General features: G+C 36.3%; 1 protein-coding gene across 3 annotated transcripts in view; it reads left to right on the forward strand.

The window, feature by feature from the left end:
* LOC149571312 (uncharacterized) overlaps positions 1 to 22,119 on the forward strand; it is a 69,578-nt gene that overhangs the window by 40,781 nt on the left and 6,678 nt on the right. For all 3 annotated transcript variants that reach the window (XM_089812861.1, XM_089812863.1, XM_089812862.1), the window contains 2 exons: positions 13,015 to 13,131; positions 13,248 to 13,376. In XM_089812861.1, coding sequence (XP_089668987.1) covers positions 13,015 to 13,131; positions 13,248 to 13,376 — 246 coding nt within the window. The remainder of the gene's footprint in view (positions 1 to 13,014; positions 13,132 to 13,247; positions 13,377 to 22,119) is intronic.

Genomic DNA, 22,119 nt, shown 5'->3' on the forward strand with positions numbered 1-22,119 from the left:
GGGAAGATACTTTGCTATCTTTAGTCCAATAGATGGTTGCTCCTCATTGGTTGGTGTTGCCACCTCCTCCCTCTTCCTAGCCTATATAAGCATGCTACCTGGCTTGTATTTGCATCTCTTGTTTTTGCATCCTTTTAATGCTATTTTGCTTCCAGCATTTGCATTACTCTCTTGGAGACTAACTCTATGATGCTATTTTGATTTTGTATCATTTGCATTCATAGTTTAGATATTTATTCTTTGCACTAGTTTTCTGGGTTATTAATCTTATCAGATTCTAACAATAGGAAAACAAGAAACTGTAAAAGTCTCTCTCCCCCTAGAAAGAGGAAAACTAATAAAAAAGACTCTTCTTTAAACATTCCTAAAAACAAGAGCCCTCCATGAAAGATTAGGAAAATAAATACTTCTGAGAACAGGAGAAAAAAATCCACTAGGAAGAGTCATAGGTTAAGGGTAAAACCTCCCAAGAAGACTCAAAAACAAGACTCAACCTCTGTCTTCATTAAGTCCTCTGAATCCATTGGTGAGAAGGAGTTAAATGCTGAGCAAAGAGAGGATGCTATGCCAGAACAAAAAAATGTCTTTATGGAGGAAAATGCTGCACAATATGACTCAGAAGTCTTAATGGAGCAGAGGGATGTTGTGCAGGAAGTTGAAGAGAAAATGTTGAGGAAAAAGTTGTTGAAGAAGAGGTTGTTAAAGATAAACATGTTCCACTAAATCAAGTTTTAGATGGTCTTGACAAATTGGCTGTTGTAGCCCAACAAATGACAAAAGAATGTTATAGTTGTATGGGCAGGGGAACAAATATTTCAATATATCCATCTGTAGATCACCAAGGACCTGATACAACCCCTAATCTTTCTACCACACTTTCTGTAGGATTAAGCCTGCACAAAGATATGTTGCTACAACAGGCTCTGTTGGAATTAGAAAAAGAGAGACTACAAAGCATAATTGATAATCAGAAAATTGAGCTGCAACATAAAGATGAGGGAATCACTCAACTCAAAAATAGAATTGCCTCCATCACAAAACCTGGTTCCTGGACTGATGCAATGTAGGCCACAAGCTAGGGTTTACACCCTCAACCTAAAGGTAGAATATCTAAATCTGAGATTGATGAGGGTAGTGAAAGGATTAATTTCATCTTTGGAAACAACTCAAGAATTTTATGATATGTATCAAACCTCTCTTGCAGCCATTAAAAGCTTATTATGTGAATTATATTTACATAATTTTGTTGTTCCACATGATACCGATTAGAACCCACTTTCTCATATTGGGGTCATCCATTTGCGAGCATTTATGTAATGGATACAAAATGAAACTAGCGGAGAACTTCAGGCTAGACCTTATAGGCAAGAAAAGGCAGTGTACCACTGGTTATCAGAGCCGAAAGTTAGGATGCTTGTACACTTTATTATGATTGGATGTGGTTGTTCACGAATAATGAGCACAGGGCAAGAATTTAGGTTTCAAGAGAAGATGCATTCTGGGAGTATGAACAAATGACTAGACATGAAGGACAGCTAGTTCTAGCATCTATTATTCAGTGGTGGAACAGTCTGTTGGAAAGTTTAAAGAGGGCCGAGCTACATTCCCCATAGAATTATGTAGTTGCAGCAAAAAGGGCATTGTGGTATGCTGAACTGGGCTGAATAAGGAAAAAGTATTGGCTCCCTCTAAAGTTTCAGCCTCCACTTTTACTTTGACTACTCGAGTATGGTCGATGATGGTAATGAATATGACATGGAAGAGGAAGTGACTAGGTGGGAAAGGTCAAGGGAGAGCAAGGGTTACTACTAGAGCTTAGCGAAAGGAGGGGCAGGTCAAAGTTCAACCATGTATTATAGGATGAATGCCAAAATCAGGAACTTTTCAGTTGTTGGAAGACCAGCAAGACCTTGAGTAGGGGAAAATGATAGGCCAAAATAATGGCCAAATTTGTCTATGTTCTTGTTTCTTTATGTTAAGACTACTATTAAGTTTTATAATGTTTTAAACCCTTTTATTATTATAGGTCTAGAAACTTTGAACAATATCTGGTAGTCATTCAGTTATGGACTTCATCTGTGTTTAGAAAAATTCTAGATGGTTTTGATTCATAGTTATCTTTATATTATTCCTTTGTGAATGATTGAAACATAATGGGTTTCTGCAGCCAAGTAGTTTATTTTCTTGTAGCCATGTGATGTATGCGTATTCATGGGATCTGAGGTTTAATGAATGAATGCAACGTGGAAATAAACGTATCTGCATGTTTTGTGCTCTTAATCCCTCACTGCAAGAACACATTAACAATGAAGAATAACCCAACAAAAATTTAATGTATCACATCAAGTTCTTGGACCAAGTCATTCAGTGTGGAGAGAGAAATAAGGACAACATTGAAGACCTAGGTGATTCGTCTACCTTTTTGGTTGGATTAGTTAGTGATGTTTTAATGAACAATAAATCTAGGGAATAGTTATCCTATTTTCTCTCATGCAGATATGATGAAGATTTATTTCTTTCTTGTTGAGAAAGTTTCTCATTTCTGTTTTAATGTAATAACTGCATCCACTCATTTTGTTGGAAGTGGTTAGTGAGCTAAGTTAGTTATAGGTTTTTAGTATAATAAGTGGCTGAGATACTCTTCGGAGGTTAGCTAAGAAGTAGAGAAGAAATCAATCTGTACTAGATTGATATTGGTCTACTTGCTCTCAACAGTATAGTTTTCAGTTTCAAGGTTCTATGTGTAAATCAAGTTCAGTCATATGAATAAAGAAATGGTTATTCTAAACATATGATATGTTAAGTATCTGGATTCACTTACTTAAGGGGGGTTCACATGGTGAGGGATCCTTTGCATTTGTTTTACTGCTTTCATAGTTGCTGTTTAGTCCTTTGTTTGTTCCTACAACCACATGGAAACAATTTCTGTGTCTGTTCCTCTAGCCAAAGCGGGCATAATAGTTCCTGCCTAGCAACCCTCAACTTACTTAGTTTTTATGATCATTTATGCTTTGATAGATAGGATTTAGATAGGTTTATTTTCACATGCTTGCTTTCTTACTACTTTCCTTTGCAAGTGATAGCTAGAATGGCTATAATGGAAACTTAGTGCATAAATTGTGCAAAACATTTAAAAGCTTACGCTCCTGGGTCGACATATTAAATGGAACTTTGCCATAGGATAAATAGCTGCTCATAATATGTCCAATCTGTGAGTATGAGAGTTGTGCCTAGTCATTAATCCTGAAAAGTTTACAAAAGGCACAGGAAGCACTAGCTGGTTCAATTGATTTGGATGATATAGATCCTTATAGTGATTGGACGATGTAGGAGCAATCTCCATTTTTTATACAGGTTGACATCACTAATTTGTAGAGGTAGGCTATGGAGGAGGAGGGGGTGGATTTGGTTTCAAATTGGATAACATTAATAAGGAGGAGGAGGAGTCGTCAGACGAGGAGTCATTGCTAGTGCTAGGAGGAGCTACATCTAGGATGGAGAGTGAGCCACGCACATCAGCTGAGATACCAAGTGAGGAGGCATAGTCACGCCCAATGCAGGGTTCTACTTCCAGGACTAGACCCTCTAGTTCCTCTCCCCTATTTGCTATTAGAGTTGGGAAGAGGAAGATGTAATTGTAATGATGTATTTACTTCTCGTTTTATAGAAACTATTTACTATTTTTCTTCCAGCCATCAACATTCCGTATAAGAATGCAATTTTGTACCCACCTTGGGTTTGTCTATATATATATATATGAACTTAGCTTGTTTCTTTTGTGTTCTCAGCAATTAACTCGTTGGACGCATCTTCTAATTGAATTTTGCAAAAAATATGCTTTTCTAATTAAGTTTAACTTTTTTTAAAAGTCCCTGAGCTTTTTCAAAAATTGGCGTAGTCTTTCCTAAAGTTTTTTCAGGGCTTGGCGAGTTTTTGCCTAGTCTGATCTTTCCAACTGTGGTTAGGATTCAAAAACTTATGAATCAGACCCATGTAAAAAAAAGTGGATGTTACAAACTGTTGAATTCCAGAGATCGCTGCATGTGTAATGGCACTGCCATTTTTGTGGTATGTGTTTTTCAAATGTAGAAATCACTTATATTTACGTAGAGAATGAGATACGAATAAACATTGGGACATGTCCGTTCATAATGACAATCATTATAATTATATAAATACACAATCATTATAATTATATAAAGACAAAGTATATATACATACAAGTATATATATACATCTCTTATATATATATATACACATCTACACTAGAAATCATCCGAAAGCTACAAAACTTCAACACTCCCTCCTCACTAGGGAGGATAAACACATGTATTACCTCAATGTAATATCAAGTTAGCAAGATTAAGAATATCTTTGATTAGAAGATATTCACCATTTAGACATCACCTCATGATATCAATAGTAATGGCCTTTTGAATGTTAAGTCACATGACATTTACCAAGTACTTAAAATATTCGTAAGGTTTGTACACATGGATTCTCAATAATGCTTACCGTATGAAAAGCCAGGGTTTATTTAAGGAACTTAATCCACCATGCAAGTAATCATCTATAGTGATCTGCTTCGACATCATAGGATGTCCATCACAATAGAAGGCCATGGACCATGTTGAATTCCAGAGATCGCTGCAAGTGTAATGGCATAGCCATTTTTGTGGTATATGTTTATCAAATGCAGAAATCTCTTATATTTATATGGAGAATGTGATACAAATATACATATCCCTTAATGTTTGGGTACAAAATTGCATTTTCATTCTCATACAGAATGGTGGACATATCTCCCCTTGGAGTACACTAGATTGCAGCTACCTTGCAGCCTAAGGGTTTCTTTTGGACAACTCTCTTGGTAACTTTGCATTGAGATTGACCACCGATCCTCTAGAGTGTCATATGATGTTTTTTTGGTTGTTCTCTTCTTGTAGGGGGTGTTTGACCTTTGTCAACAACCTTTCAAAGGTACATCTGTTAGAGGGTTTCATGCTAAATTGATTACTTCCTATTTTCAGTCCTCTTACTTAAGTAGAAAGAGATTCCCTAGCCAACCTCCAAGTTCATGTTGTAGATTTACAAGGTGTCACCAACGTAGTGATCCCCATGGCCTCACATTCATACTCACTTTTTTCGGTCTTAAATGTCAGAAATGCTACCTATGTCTTTCAAAATTTGTTTTTTTTCATGCTGTCTATAGCAGTTGATTAATGACACCCCAACCTCCCCAAAATCCTTGCAAGACCAAAAGACTTCCACAAGAGAGAATTGTCAAATAGCTTGCTTTAACAATGTAAGATTGATTAATTGAATATGAAATGTACAATTAGATTATTTACTTATAAGGACAACTAAGAGATAGAGTTCGACAACATGTTGACACGTACCTTAATCCTATACAATAAGACAATTGCCTCAATCAAATATTACATGACTTGTATAACTAGAATTAAATAAAGGTCACGAGTTTAAGATATGATGCGTCTTATCTTGACAACTAAGACTTCTAGAAATAACACCTAGGAAATATGTTAACCTAAGCCATATGAATAAGTCCCCTACTAGGAACTAGTGAAATATACTAGGTACAGTATCTTATTCAACCAATAGACTCCCTTAAGTGCAACTTAGGGAGTAGATTAGTATGCAAATGATGCAACAAGATGACATGATAGGTCTTGGCTACTAAACCATGTTAGGTGCCCATCTACAAATGCAAATTTCTCACAAACAAAGAAAGGAGAAAATCCATTGGGACAAAAACTCTTCAACAAAGGAGAGAAAAGATACAATCAGATGATGATGCATGGAGGACTAAATAATAACCCCCAAGGACTGCATCCATCATGAAAATACAATTAATGGTCGCCCCATAGAAAAGAAATAGAGAGTTTATATAGTCCCCAACAAAGTACAATTTCCTTCTGAAATGGTGAGTGCTTGAAGAAAAAACATAGTACAATGCCTACAAACAACATTTCTCCCCTTGGGAAGAAGATTAACAAGTACAAATGAAGGAATTCTTCCCATTCCACATAGGATCTGGGAGGAAATAGAGTCCAAATGTATGACGATGTCTATGAAAATTGTTCAGCTGTTGCCAAGGACTACATCCATCATGAAAATACAACTATTGGTCTTTCCATAGGAAGGAAATAGAGTATATAGCGCCCCCATAATATACAACGTTGATGTAGCGCAAGGTAGGAGAATCCCCAAAGGAGATGTTCAAACCCCCAACAAATAACCACACAACCGAAACACAACAACAAGAAACAATAATGCAAGATCTGATACCAAGTCACAACTCTTTATTCATAAAATAACTGATTACATGCAATATGCTCGGTTGTAAGGCCTTTCGGGTTAGGGCCAAATACAAACAACAATTAGAATATCAGTTCTGCAAGATCCCACAAGATCCAACTTACAATCCCAATCACAGCTAGTCTAGAACCACAACTGGATAAGAACACCAAGAAGAATCCACACTTGTACCCTTAGGTCCACCAAGCAACTTTCTGGTTCTTAAGCCACAACTTCTAGCCCTTCAAAGTTTGCATCCTCTTCTCCAAGACGGATCCCTTTATCATGCCTAAAGACTCCACAAAACCCCTTACTTATACCCAACTAGGCCATAAGTTAGCCCAGTTCATTCCAAACTAAATTAAATCCCTTACATTAAATATATGTTGAGCCACAAGTCGGCTTCAACACAAATTAAATACCCATAGATAAATTAAATGCCAAAAGTCGGCTCACAAACAACTCGGCACCAACAGGAACTAAGACCAAGCTGAGTGTTAAAAAGACTAAATTGAGCATCAACAAGTTACTAAGCATTGCCGAGCTCCCAGAGCATGCCGAGCTCGAGTCTCTGCCAAACTCCACAACTTTAAGCCAAAATCCCTCCAAACATGCAAAATTGCAAGCAAGCCCAGGATGCTCTTGCATCAGACACCCCAGGTTTGAAAAGATGTTCTCAGTAGTTGGAAGAACATCTTTTGGGATTCAACACATAATAATCCCAAATTGGTTCTTCATATACATATCCTCCAAGTCTTCAACTTGTACACTCTTTCCCTTTTTCTTATTCTCCTTCTTCACATCCATCTTGGGTGTGCTATAGGTCTGCTTTCCATATTGATCTCCAACCTTCTCAGAATTTACCAACTCAACTCGGCTGCCAATACTTAGGTTCCGCCTATCGAGCTCTTCATTTTGCAAAGGAATCAAGGAAAACTTCTTGCCAACTTCTCAACAGTAAACACATTCTTGACACAATCATGCACAACCCTGCAATCATACTGCTAAGGTTTACCAAGCAACACATGACAATTGTTCATGCCATAGTATCACACAACACTTGATCCTTATACTACCCAATTTGGAAATCAGCAAGGTATTGCTTCCTCACTTCCAAAGCATGCTCACCTTGTGACCAACCAATCCTATAAGGATAAGGGTGTTTCACTCTCTTCAAACCAAGATTCTGAACCGTCTCGTCAGCAACAAGGTTATTAGTATTACCACCACCCACAATCACTTTGCAGACTTTACCACCAGACTTACAACAAGTCTTGAACAAACTAGTCCTCTGACAAGAATCCAGTGTCCTCTGACCAATCAGTACTCGCCAAGCTAACAAACTCTCTCCTTGTTGGGGTTGGCTGTCTTGGACTGCAACCTCATTTACAACAACAACTGTCCTACCTTACGGACATTTAAAAGATCTACGCCCTTTCTGACCACATCTGAAACAATTACCTCTAAAGACACCTCTACCTATTCTCCTTTTCTAATCAACAGGTTTTGGTTCACCTTCTACACTCAGTTTAGCTTGTGCCGAGCTATTCTGCTTCTCCTTCCCTCTAGTATTACCTTGACTTTTCCTCTTCAACTTATCTTCTGCCTTCATAGCGTACTGATAAGCATCCTCAACTAAAGAAATATTCAACATACCAACCTCATCTTGAATATTGAATCTTAAACCATTAATGCCCTGAGGTACCTTCTCCTTTGACAATTCTCTATGACCAGATGGAATAGTCAACTTGTAGAACTCCTCAGTATAATCTTTCATAGTCATCTCTTTCTGCTTCAGATTTTGCAATCTCTTAAACAACTCAAGTTCATAATTAGCAGGAATGCACTTAGCTTTCAACTTAGTCACTATCAATCTCCATCTAGTGATCTTCATTTCACCTTCTTCTTTGTCTCTTTGCAATTCTTTCCATCAAAGAGTAGCATGTCCTTTCAACTTAGTTTGTGCCAACCTCACTCTGAGTGGATCCTCAATATTCTCAAGATCAAAGTAATCTTCTATTCACCAATCCAATCAATCAGGTCTTCAGAGTCAAAGTACTTGAGAAATTAGAAACCTCCATCTTATGCTTCAACTTCAACTGAGATCTAGGTCTAGCAAACTGACCAGCCCTAGTTCCAATAGGTCTCTCCACACGATCAGTTCTGTCCTCACCACTAGATCCATTAACTTCAAAGTCTTCAGCCACTAACTCGTAACCATCTTCAGTACTTGCATGCCTAGGTACACCACCTAAAGCATTCACAACTTTAGCAATCATGTCACTCTTCATCAATGCAATCTCAGATCTGAATTCTGCTCTAATCTTCTTTGAGATCCTTTCTTCTACAACATCACTAAGATCATCAATTGCCCTATGGTCCAATCTTCTTGGAGGCATCTTCCAAAATTTTCGCAAACCTTAAGCAATAGCTCCACAAATCCAGAAGATCAATCAGCTCCACAAGATCAACCTTCACCAATCCAAGATCCTGGTGCAAACTGCCTCAACTTAGGTGATCTGTCAACACACTTAGGAAAACCTTCGCTCTGATACCACTTGATGCAATGCAAGGCAAAAGAATCCCCAAATGAGATGTCCAAACCTCCAGCAAATGACCACACAACGGAAACACAAAACAAGCAACAATAATGCAAGATCTGATACCAAGTCACAACTCTTTATTCATAAAATAACTAATTACATGCAATATGCCCGACTGTAAGGCCTTCCGATTAGGGCCAAATACAAACAACAATTATAATATCAGTTCTGCAAGATCCCACAAAATCCAACTTACAATCCCAATCGCAACTAGTCCAGAACCACAATCTGGATAAGAACACCAAGAAGAATCCACACTTGTACCCTCAGGTCCACCAAGCAACCTTCTAATTCTGAAGCTGCAACTACTAGCCCTTTAAAGTTCGCATCCTCTTATCCAAGACGGATCCCTTTATCATGCCTAAAGACTCCACAAAACCCCTTACTTATACCCAACTAAGCCACAAGTCGGCCCAATTCATTACAAACTAAATTAAATCCCTTACATTAAATATATGTTGAGCCATAAGTCGACTTCAACACAAATTAAATACCCATACATAAATTAAATGCCAAAATTCGGCTCACAGACAACTCGACACCAATAGGAACTAAGACCAAACCGAGCCTTAGAAAGACTAAATTGAGCATTAGCAAGTTCCTAAGCATTGCCGAGCTCCAGAGACCATGCCGAGCTCCAGTATCTACCGAACTCCACAACTTTAAGCCAAAATCCCTTCAAACATGTAGGATTGCAAGCAAGCCCAGGATGCTCTTGCATCAAACATACTACACAAATGGTGAGTGTTTGCAGACAAAATATAGTCCAATGCCTACAAACATTTCTGCCCTTGGGAAGAAGTTTAGCCAAGTACAAACAAAGGGATCCTTCCCATTCTAGATAGGAATTGGCAGGAAAAAGAATCCAAATGTATGATGATATCTTTGAAAACTGCTGATGTGTTGCCAAGTCCTTGCATGATGAAAGATGAAGTCAGAAACCAATTATATACTTGCCCAATAGACGGTGACAAACAAGGAACACATAGAAACTGATTTTGGACAACCTCTAAAGAAAAATATGAAGTGACAACAGTTGTGCCATGATTGTTATCAAGTAAGAGAGATAACCCCTCAAATAGGTCCCTCTAAATCTGAAATATGAGACTTCACAAACAAAGAAGCAATATCTAAAAGATAGCAATCCCAATTAGGAAGACAATGTGATATATATTACAATGAAAACTAGAAGTTCTCAATGAAGCATCAACAAAAAGATGAATGTGTGATCTTAATTCAATAAGTATGAGCTGATACCATTTAGGAGTTGATTAGTGACTCCTCCACATTCCTAGGATCCCTCAAGATCAAAACACTTCTACAAGAGTGAATGTTAAGAATAGCTTGCTTCAACAATGCAAAATTGATTGAGTGGACATGAAATGAGGTGCCTTGCTTATAAAGGCAAGGTGAGAAGTAAGGTGAGATTGGATGTTGACATGTGTTTCAATCCTATATAATGAGACAACTACCTCAATCAAATATTAAATGACCTTGTTAACTAGAATTACATAAATGTCATATAGATAAGACATGCCGTGTCTATTAGGATGATAGACTGTTTCTATTATCTCTGTTTAGTATCTAATGGTTATCTATTGTTATCTTTAAATATTAGAATGTTTCTAATATTTAGTTTTCTATTTCTAGAATAGAATGTTTCTATTCTTTATGATTGTTTTTAAATGAAACATCGTTTAGTCTCTTGTATAAATTGATCTCTTGATCACTGTTAATAACAAGCAAATATTTTCCAATTACTTCATAATATGGTATCAGAGCCAATATTCTAAATCTTTTCGAAAATAATTATAATTTCTTGGTTGAAATTATTTGCCTTTCATTTTCACGATAATTTACATGCATATTTGCTTCCAACTCTCTCTATAATTCGACTAGGGTTTCCGTTTTGAGATCTATTTGTTTATCTGCACATTTCTGCCATCTTTTGTGGTTTTTTGCAGATAGGCCATTTTTGTTCAAAACCCTAATTTTATTTATTGGATCAACTTTTGTTTACAGATTCTTGGTGGGTTTTTTGAGATCTCAATTGGGTTGTCTATTTTTTCTGAGTGCCTCGATTTTCAGGCCAACCCATCCAGAAATCGACAAATTCTTTTTGGGTTTTTCGATCTCTCTTCTGGGTTACCCTTCAAATTTTTTGGGTCTCTACTTTTTGAGGGTTGCATGTATTTGCATGTTTTTTGCATGTGCTGCTTTACCATGCAAAGTCTTGTGTTTTGCCTCCCATAAACATTCTGGTGAGTTTTTATAATTTTATATTTTCCTCAAAAAATAAATTCTAATGGGTTTTCATATTTTTTCCCTTAAAGAAATCTTATGACTTTCTATAAATTTTACCTTCAAAATTTTTTATTCTGTATTTCACAAAGTTGTGTGGGATTCTTTTGTAGGTTTCTAATTTTTTTCTCAAAAATTATGTGTTGGGTTTTACTGTTTTTCCTAAAAAGCGAAGCTTTGTATTGTTAGGTTATGATTGTTTTTTCACCTCAAAAATCATGTTAGCTTTTGATTGTTTTTTCACCGCAAAAACCATGTTGGGTTTTGATTGATTTTTCGCCTCAAAAATCATGTTTGGTTTTGATTTATTTTTCACCTCAAAAATCATGTTATCATTGACATTTTGCGGTTTGTTTTGGAGCATTATCCAAAGTACCATCAGTAGTCTTCTCAACAAACATCCTCTGCTCTAGATTCAGAAGGCTCCAGAAAGAAAAACATTTAGTGCAACTATTGCCACAAGTTTGGGCACATGAAGATTGAATGTCGGAAGCGCTTAGCTGCCCTATCTAAGCAATTTGGTTTGTAGCCCACAGTGCACAGTACGAAGCCCCTTGAGCAAACAGAACCTGCCTTTTACGCTTTTTGACAGCTTTGTGGTCTGGATAGATTAACCATTAAGGGAGGGTATTATGATAATAAATAGTTTTTATTATCTCTGTTTAGTATCTAATGGTTATCTATTGTAATCTTCTGTAAGTATTAGAATGTTTCTAATATTTAGTTTTCTGTTTTTAGAATATAATGTTTCTATTCTTTACGATTGTTTCTTAAGGAAACATCATTTAGTCTTTTGTATAAATTGATCTCTTGATCACTGTTAATAACAAGCAAATATTTTCCAGTTACTTTGTAATAGTGTTTTGTATTGACAACTAAGACTCCTAGAAACAACAACTAAGACTGAAGTAAAATTAAGTCACTTGAATAATTCCCCTAGTAGGAACTAGCAAAACATGAGGTACAAGACTTTATTCACACCAACACTGTTAGTTTCCTTCATTACATTGATCACTTTTTGATCTGTATTTTATTTTTCTTGCAACATACCTTTGCATATTCCCTGTCCACGGCACTCTATATTGTATCTCTTTTAGTCCCTGGACATTAATATATAAATTAAATAATTTTTACACCAAGAAGCAATCAACTGTATATTCAACTTAATGGACAGTACTGGCCCAAAGTGATTGTGATTTAATGGTAATGGCTGGCTCTTATAAGGGTGTGGCAGTGGAAATAACAATTTTGGGTGGAGCACGTGTATTGGAGGCAGTTATTGTACACCTAATTTGTAATGGTTTATATCTGCACATAATCTAGATACTTTTTAAAAATCAATTGAACAGGTTGCTTAGACTACGATGGGCACATCTTCAAGCAGAAAATGTGTTCTGATTGCCAACATCATGTCTTAAATTATTAAGCAACCTACTTTGGGGTGCTAGGAGAAGCTAGTGCTGTTGGGATTTGAAAGCAATTTTATACATTTATAGGATCACGTGCAATGTAAATACCGTAAATCTTTTGTGATATCACATTAATAATGAACACAACCTTCAGAGAAACAGCTAGGATAGGAGTTTACAAAAGGTGCATGCCAAGCACTTTTAAGCATTACCGAAAGAAGCAGATTGAACAAACTTTAATAAAGTCTTGACTTGAATTAAGTTCTATAAATAGATTGAATGAAACAAGAATACAAATTAATATTTCTCTTAGTAGATTGTGAACAAAATTATCATGATACAACTACTAAAGTAATTCCTTCTAACATCCACCTACTATGCAGGTTTTAAATGCAGCAATGCTTTACTGGCCAATGCCTAATGCACTATATGTAGAAGGTTATGCCCTGGACAGGTTTGCTGAAGGATTATGGGGACTTCAAGCTGTTCATCAGAACAAGGTGTGCCTTCAATTTGTTCAAATTACTTTTATGATTTATCATATTAAAATCAGTATTTATTGGAACTGAGATTTTGGATTTACTATGTGTGTGTATAAATATTTCAATTAAAACAGATTGGACTAGTTCTGGATGCTGGAATTGAAGAAGATTTGCAGGTGCGACATTTGCAAGTAGCTGATGCTACTCGAGCATCTTTAGGTCTGCCTGTTATGGAATATATAACAACAGATGTTCCTTTAAAGGTATACATATGCATAACTGAATTTAGCTTATGAGTGGAAATTCTGATATGTCATCTGTTTGTGAAAACAAACAACTAGTATGATTCATGTATGCACATGTTTCCAAACTATTTTATAGAAAATCTCTTAGGAAGCTTGTCATCTTGAAATGGTTTCTCAAAATTTATTTCAAGATCAATTTTGTACATTTATTTCCAATGCATTGCATTAGACATGAGAGTGTAATTCATGCTCACATGCATGCCAATTTCTAGAAACTGGCTAGGCCAAAAGAAATTAAAAAGAAATATTATATATTTAAATTTCTTATTAGCTTAAAACTAAAATACATCAAATTCTGAAGTTATATGACATAAATATTGAACAGTGAAATGAAGGTCAGAAAGAAACTAAATACATAAAATATTTAAGCGAAATTTCACAACAAGCTGAAGATAGTGGAAATAATATTGATCATAAACCTCAGTTCTATTTGAAGTGTTGAGAGTACAAGAGTTTTGGTGTTTCATGTGTTTTGTAAATTGTTTTTTCTTTCTATTTAGATGTATAGAAAATGGGGATCTCCCTAGGAGACACTCTTGGGAAATGCAGGAGAGTCCAAATGAAGTCTGTGAGACCATGGAGAGGTCTTGATATCTGTCTTTCTTCTTTGAGATGTGTTAGTCTCAGTACTAGTGGGTGTGTCTCTTGGACTCAATGGTGTAATGCTACATTTATTTCTTAGCATCAAGTTTGTGATGGGTGACTTGAAAAACTAACTCGTTTGTTAGGTTGGTTTCAAATGAGCCACCTGGAAAACCCAGTCTGAAGAAGTGGAAGAAAAGTTTTACCTCTTAATCAGTTCACATGGCTGTTGACTCAGAATCATGACCACTTCAGACAAACTATGCTTTTAGAAACCTAGCCTCTAGCTTACATTTTTTTCTTGCTGAGAATATGACAACCTTGTGGGACAAAACAACCGTTTCTCAGCTGTCCACTATTTTTCAGCTTCAAAAGTTTGTTTTTGAACGTGTCCATTTTTCACCTTCATCTCCATCTGTTGTGGGCTGCTTCTTTAGTACACATGATATTGATAAGTAGGAGATATTTTCCACCGCAAGTCAAATTGTGATATTGCCATCAGGATTTAACTGTGTAGTTTTTGAGTCAAACTCATTGACCCATGTTTCATGAGTGGCGATTCACACGAATCCATCTCTCATGAGAATAAATGGAACATTTAGCACTCATTGGATCTTGGTGATGCTCATAGAGGTGGAGCTTTGGGACTTCTCGGGAGGTCACCCATTCTAGTACTACTCCAACTTGAGTGCGCTTAACTACGGAGTTTCCTCCACGATTAAACCCACTTTGCTTGCAACCCCATTTGCAAAACCTTCACCAAGTGTTGTGATATCATCAAGAATTTTTGTTACTGCTCACATGTTAGAGGTAAATGAGTTGTAGTAACAATTCACATTATTATGGGTATTAGAAATTAGTCTTCACATGCGTTTATTAGTATTATTACATCAATTGTGATTAGTTTTGTTATTATTAAAATATCACATGCATACGATATTATATTATTGTGATTTTTAATTGTGTGTGAGTTATTTAAACAACTCACACAAATATTTACCTAGCTTATGTAATCTCCCCTACTTAATGTGACCATCAGGTCAATAGATTGGCCTATGATAGGAGCTTCCGTAGGCTAATGAAGTGGTTAGGGAGTTCATTTGGCAATATTTTCAGGAGTCACTAACTTTAGTAAGTCAATGGGAGTCAAGTGATATGGAAATTTCAGGTGTTCAGCTTGGTAGATTTTGTCAAGCTCTTTCCGATGAGCTATCATACATGGTATTTTGAGTTCGACTCTTATGTGATTTTAATGCCGAAGTTAATTTACTTTATTATAAAGTGATAATTAAATAAAAGACTAATCAATTAAGTCACTTTATTATAAAGTTGTTTTAAAAAGGTATTTCCCATTTATTCCACATTGCTCATGCAAATGAAGTCGACTTATTGGGGGGGCTTTATATTCTCTTGGCTGGAATGAGTTGGGGCATGCTTGGATGATATTATCATTATGCTATTGGATTTTTGGGAAATCTAATTGTTGAGGTTGGAGGACGAAACCCCTCTTTGCTAGCATTCTCTTTGCTGTTGAAAGACACAGTCAGGAGGATTATTGGGTGTTTTCATTCAGGAAACATAATGGGATTTATTGGTATTTTACATATGATTTGAGAGCTCTGAAGTTCAGGTTATGCAGCCATGAATAGTGTTTTATGCGCGAATAGTGTTTTTTTGCTACAGTGCCTATGAATAGTGATTTTGCTACAATGCGTGTGAATAGTGCTTTTGCTACAGTGCATGTGAACAATGTTTTGCTGCAGCGAGTGTGAATAGTGAAATTGCTACAATGTCGTGAATAGTGCTGCTACAGTGCGTGAACACTGTTGCATTGAGTTCTCTTGCCCACTCTTGCTTGTTAAAAGTTGGGACGCTATCATTTCATCTACAGATCACTACTTCCAGTAGTTTGCAAGTCTCCTCAAAAAACAAAAAGGGGTGGTTATTACAGCTTAGTTACCCAGTTCTCCCCTTAGCCCTCAAACTTGGCGAGTTTCAAACTGGTCCTTGGTCCTCATCCTGGTTCATTTGTGGGTTCCACCTGGGTTCAAACCCAGGCAGGTTGGTTCCTTTAGGCTGAACCATGGTTGAACTGAGGCAAACCCCGACAAACCAAGTGTGAACCATGTACTGTTCCATTCAGAAGCATTCTATAGTTTAGTGTAGAAAACAATTATTACAGAATTCGACTAAAGATCTTTAACATTTCAAAACAAAAATTGTTAAAATTTAGATATTTATTACATCAAATTAAACTAGCCTTCAAGATTTCTTCTTGTGAAATTTTTGTATCGAATTGTTGTTAATGACCCCTATCCGATTAAATGGAAGCTCTCTATACTCTATAGTGATAAATCATATTTTAAACATTAAACAATATCAATAGGTAAAGGGAGTTGCAAGATACTTTTATAACATTTGTCAATTAGGATGTTAATTACAAACAAACAAGCTTTCTGTATAGGGAAAAAGTAATAAGCATTTGAGGTCTTGGAAGGAGAGAATGTTATTAGTGCAGCTGCCATTGGCACTATTTGTAAATCAACTAATGCCTCTATTGAAGAAGAAGAAGAAGATAAAGATTTAGGTTATCCATTAGGTGAAGGTTGTACTATGCTTCAATTGTCTAGTTTTTTATTACTAGGGAACCCTTGGAAATTTTTTGTACTAACAAACCCTAATGAGCCCAAACCCCATTTCAAAATTTTATTGGACCACTGAACCGGTCCTTCAAAGCCAAACTTGAACCCGGACCCAAACTGACAACTTAGAGTTTAGGAGTGCAAATAGGAGAGACAATAAAGGTGGTTGAACAACCCAACTAGATTTAGTGTGAGAAGTTAATTGAGTTGTTTAGGAGTTAGGTAACTCATCCTATATATTTTTAATATCTTGTTCATTGCGAGTGGTGTGGAATAGAAGCATAAATATTTTTTTATAGCTTCTATAATTTCTGCCTTATTTTCTCACATTGTTGCAAAGCAGGTTTGGCATCCAAATATCTCCTCTATTGTCAGTTCAATAAAATCATGAATTTCCCCCTTTCCCTTTGGCCTTATTTTCCTCATGCAAAATGAAAGGCAAATCAGATGGGTAGATCAAAGATTTGTTAAAGAAAAGAACTTTAACCTTAAGCGACTGAAATTGGGATGGTTTTTTTTATCATATTTGCTGGAAATCCTCTCTCTAGAGGATTTGCACAGTGGTAATTCTCTTGCCTTAGGATTTCCACCCAAGAACTTTGTCTTCAAGCCTCTGGCGATAACTGAGACATTGGTCATTGCAAGAAGTTAGAAAGGCTTAATCTTAAATAATAGAAATCCATTTTGTTCATTATCGATGTGATTTTATTTTCAGATTTCTTTCACGAACTTAATGAAGTTTTCTTTTTTGTTTTCCAAGGTGATAGATGAAGATGCTATCAAGGATGAGCTCAAAAATTCAAGAGGAGAACCAAGTGGATGCTACAAGAAGATGACTCAAGCCCAAGGACTCAAGTGAGAAGGAAAGATTCATGTTCAAGTTATCAACTTGCAAATTCAGATTGAAATCGAGAGGAAATTTTGAAAGGCAGAGAAAATCCATCCACATAAGGACATCTTCAAGAAGAATCAAGAATTACATCCAGCATACAAGTCCTAAGTACAAATTCAAGTTAACACCATGAGAAAGTTTCAAAGGGATGGAGGAGATTTGAGGGAAGCAATTTGAAAACATATGTCATTGCCATCATCCTCAAAGTGTCGAAAAGTTAATCCAAAAGTTACTTTCTAACAATCAAGCAAGAAATATTTGTTACAAATACCTTCTACAAGCCAACACACTCCAAACATTGGATAAGGATGATGAGGTGGCAATTGGAAGTCTCCTCTAATTAAAAAAACTTAAGTGAAAGCACAGTCAATCACAAAATGCTCGATATCTTACTTTCTCATTGGCTATCAAAATCATTGTATTTTTCTTATTGGGCCATTAATTGGTGGCCTGTTTTAAATCTTGACCCTTGATTTTGGCTCTTTGTTGTAATGGAACTACTATAAAAGGCCAAGGCCTTCTCATTTGTAATTCATTAGCTTAGAGATTGGACGTAGTAGAGAGCTAGGAGATTAAAGTAGGCTAGCTAAGGGAGAGACTTGATGAAGTTGTTGCTATAATGCTTTTCAAAGTAATTGATAATTCATTGTTGGTTCTTCATGGTGGATTAATTAATACTGCTTTGTAGTATTTGCATGGTTTCCTCAATCTTTCACTTGGAGAAGATTTATTTTCATGTTGAAGTAGTTTAGTTGAATGAAAGTTGTTGGGGATGTTTATTTGCTTGACTCAAACAAATCTAGGCCACTAACCTCTTGTCAATGGTAGGAGTGCCTTGTGCAGTAAGTTGATGATTTAATGCTCCAAACTTCAATTGATGTTGAATCTTTAGTTTGCATCCATTTGATGGGATTGGAGAGGAGATATTGATTTGAAAACCGTTTTGAGTGTTCGTTAGAAGCTTGCATTAGGTGGGTGGAGTTGCTAGCGAGATTACATCTAGTAGTCTCCAAGTTATCTAGTAGTGTCCAAGTCATCCATGATTCCTTGCATTCACAATTAGGAGTAGAAGTTAGTCAATTTAAGTTTGGGGTGAGGTGCAAAGGTTTGAAGATCATAACATTGCATGTTTAAAGCCAAATCTATTAGAGAAAGAGTTGATATCCATTGAATGAATAGGTAAGTCCCTCTGTGATAACCAACATATCGCATCATAAAATTGAGTGAAGTCCACGATTAAGAAGAAACTTTGAAGTCATTTCATGATCTTACGTTGCAAGCTTAGCATGGGAGATGACCTTATATCAAGAGAGGATTGAGTAGTCAATGTTTCATCTCAAAACATTGAGTATTTGATTTTGCATGTTGTAGTGGAACAAAACTCACATCAACATGTCTTATTTTGACAGTCTCTCGCAAAGTGTCCCCATTTGTTACATTGTCGACACTGTATGATGGGAAATCCTCTAGAGTCATATTGTATTTGATTTCACCCTCCTTGTTGAGCCCTTCTACCACTTGGTGATACATTTTGTTTAACCATGGAGGAAACTCCGTAGTTAAGTGTGCTCAAGCTGGAGTAGTACTGGGATGCGTGACCTCCTGGGAAGTCTCGATGCTTCACCCGTGTGAGCATCACCTAGATCCAATGAGCGCTAAGTGTTGCATTTATTTCATGAGAGATGGATTCATGTTGAATCACTACTCATGAAACATGGGTCAATGAGTTTCACTCAAAATCACACAGTTAAATCCTGATAGCAATATCACAATTTGACTTGCTGTGGAAATTATCTCCTACTTATCAATTGATGAGCTTAAGGGGCTTTCTAATGAATGGTTCATAAGGCACAACACTTGGTGTAGGTTTTGCAAATGGGGTTGCGAGCTTTGGGTTTAACCATGGAGGAAACTCTATAGTTAAGCGTGCTCAGGCTGGAGTAGTACTGGGATGGGTGACCTCTCGGGAAGTCTCGGTGCTTCACCCCTGTGAGCATCACCTAGATCCAATGAGTGCTAAGTGTTCCATTTATTCTCATGAGAGATGGATTCATATTGAATCACTACTCATGAAACATGGGTCAACGAGTTTGACTCAAAATCACATAGTTAAATCCTGATAGCAATATCACAATTTTAACTGGGTTCTCAAAGCCATGTCAAAACTCAATGAGGTTTTCACAACACTGTTGGACTCTGACAAGATTCTCAAAACCTTCACACTTCTAAAGAACTGCTGCTTTCAAAACTTGAAATGTTTTATGTTTTTGTTGTCAGTCATTGCAAATGGTTTTGAAACCAGTGATGGGGCTCGACAAGGTTTCCTCAACCTTGTTAGAACTCGACTCAGAACTCAAATGTGCCTCACTAGTAATGACAATCTCATCTAAATAAATGACGAGCAGAATGATCTTTGACCAATCAGCTTTCTACTTGACTTTGTACACCATTTGCAGCCTATGGTTCCTTCTTGGTGGAAGTTTTGAAAGAAACCATGTCTTATGTTTTCCCATTCAGTTTTACCTTTTGCCTTTGTAAAATCCTTGGGCTCATAAACTCACCAAAGATTGGCCATAAGGGTGAAGGAAAACTTTATTTTGCTTGCTCTTGACTCTGGATGTTTTATCCTCCATCATTTCGTCATCCTGAACATCAACAGTGGTGCTTTCCCATCACTCGGGGTCTCATTTTAGAAACCTCTCCATCTAAATCAATGTTTCCATCATGATTGGGCTGCCTATTGCTATGCCATCTAGATGTTGATCTAGGTTCTCTTTCGGAAAATCTTCTGGTACTTCTACCTTCCTAGAGAATCCACACATTTAGAATCTTCTCTTTCTTTAGTTGGAGCCAATGGAAGTCAAACACCGGAATGTTTAGCCTTTAAAGGTTGATATTCAATAACCTTGATCTGTAAAGAGAGATGAAAGGTCTTGACTCATGGTTACGGGAAGACTTGTCTCCCCCCTAAAAGACACATCTCAGAGACTTTTTGCATCTCCGGAGACCTCAAAAAAGGTTGGAGACTTCATGACGTAGTCTCCTAAAATCTCCTTGTCTGCTAATCCAAAAAGTGGTCTATTGATTAAAAAATAAATGAAAAATATAATATTAAATTATTTTGTCTATTTTAGCCGTCATTTAATATTTTTTAATGCAAAAATTAAGACCAATTACAATTTAAATGGTTAAATGACAACCTTGTGGAGTAGATGATAGTACCATCAACATACTAGTACTAGATAGATTTCTGGTTTTTGTTTACTATACTAAGCTTAAATTGTAATAGATTTCTAGAATCCATGCTATTTAATATTTATGCTTCTGGGTGCGATTGTGTGAAAGTTTAACAGCATCAACGTTTCGGATCATACTCAATGATCCATCATCAGGATGAGAGAGCTAAGAGAACATAATGATCCATTATGTTCTCTTAGCTCTCTCATCCTGATGATGGATCATTGAGTATGATCCGAAACGTTGATGCTGTTAAACTTTCACACAATCGCACCCAGAAGTAAATATTAAATGTACCAAGTTTGTTCATTTTTGATCCATTATGTTCTCTTAGCTCTCTCATCCTGATGATGGATCATTGAGTATGATCCGAAACGTTGATGCTGTTAAACTTACACACAATCGCACCCAGAAGTAAATATTAAATGTACTAAGTTTGTTTATTTTTGTTTGCATATCAGCAATTTAGTATCAAACTATACTTTTCTGAATTTAAAATTTGAATATGTAATGATAATCTCAGCGATTATCAATCTGATATGATGAATGATCATATGCAATATTCGGAAAACAAGTATGACTATGAGATACAATAATGTGATTATGTGAGCTTTGAAATATTTGACTCTATATTAATGTGAAATACTATTATTATTTATTTTAGTCATTAGTTTTACAGTATTATTATTTTGTATTTAGTATTAGACTCTTTAAACTATTAAAAAAAAATGTTGTCTCCAAGTACCCCCATCTCCTATTTTTGAAAAATTGTTGTGCCAATACCAGTACCAGTACTGAAGACCTCCAAGTCTCCCCATCTCCCATTGACCTTGGCTTGACTTGTTCTTTGATCACAACATCCTTGATGAAAGTCAAGTGGTTGGTGTGAACATCAATCAGCCTGTAGGCTGTAATGATTTTAACTGTACCTTTTAAACATCAACTTCATATTCTTTGAGTCCAACTTTGTTCTCGTTACATTTGAAATCTAGACGTATGTAGTATATTCAAAGACCTTAAGATAACTCACTCTTGATTTCCTCCCAGACCAAGCTTCCTCTAGGGTCTTTTTAATCATCCATGTTAGAGACCTATTGATAAGATAAACTACAATGTAAATTGCCTCAGCCCAGAATTTCTTGGGAGCACTCTTGTTCTCCAACATTTCATTAGTAACTGATAACTTGATCAGGATGATGGCTTCTTGATCATTGTCATCAAGCTTGTCATGGTATTTACTTACAAGTTTGCAACTACTGGCCGAGTGTCAGTGCCGAGTATGATCTTATGAAGGCATTCCTACTCAAAAAATGTGAGTATGTGTTGCTTTCAAGTGTTAATGTTTATG

The sequence above is a fragment of the Cupressus sempervirens genome, chromosome 2, assembly GCF_028749045.1.
Source record: "Cupressus sempervirens isolate cs-2001-9-10 chromosome 2, ASM2874904v1, whole genome shotgun sequence".
NCBI classification, from domain to species: Eukaryota; Viridiplantae; Streptophyta; class Pinopsida; order Cupressales; family Cupressaceae; genus Cupressus; species Cupressus sempervirens.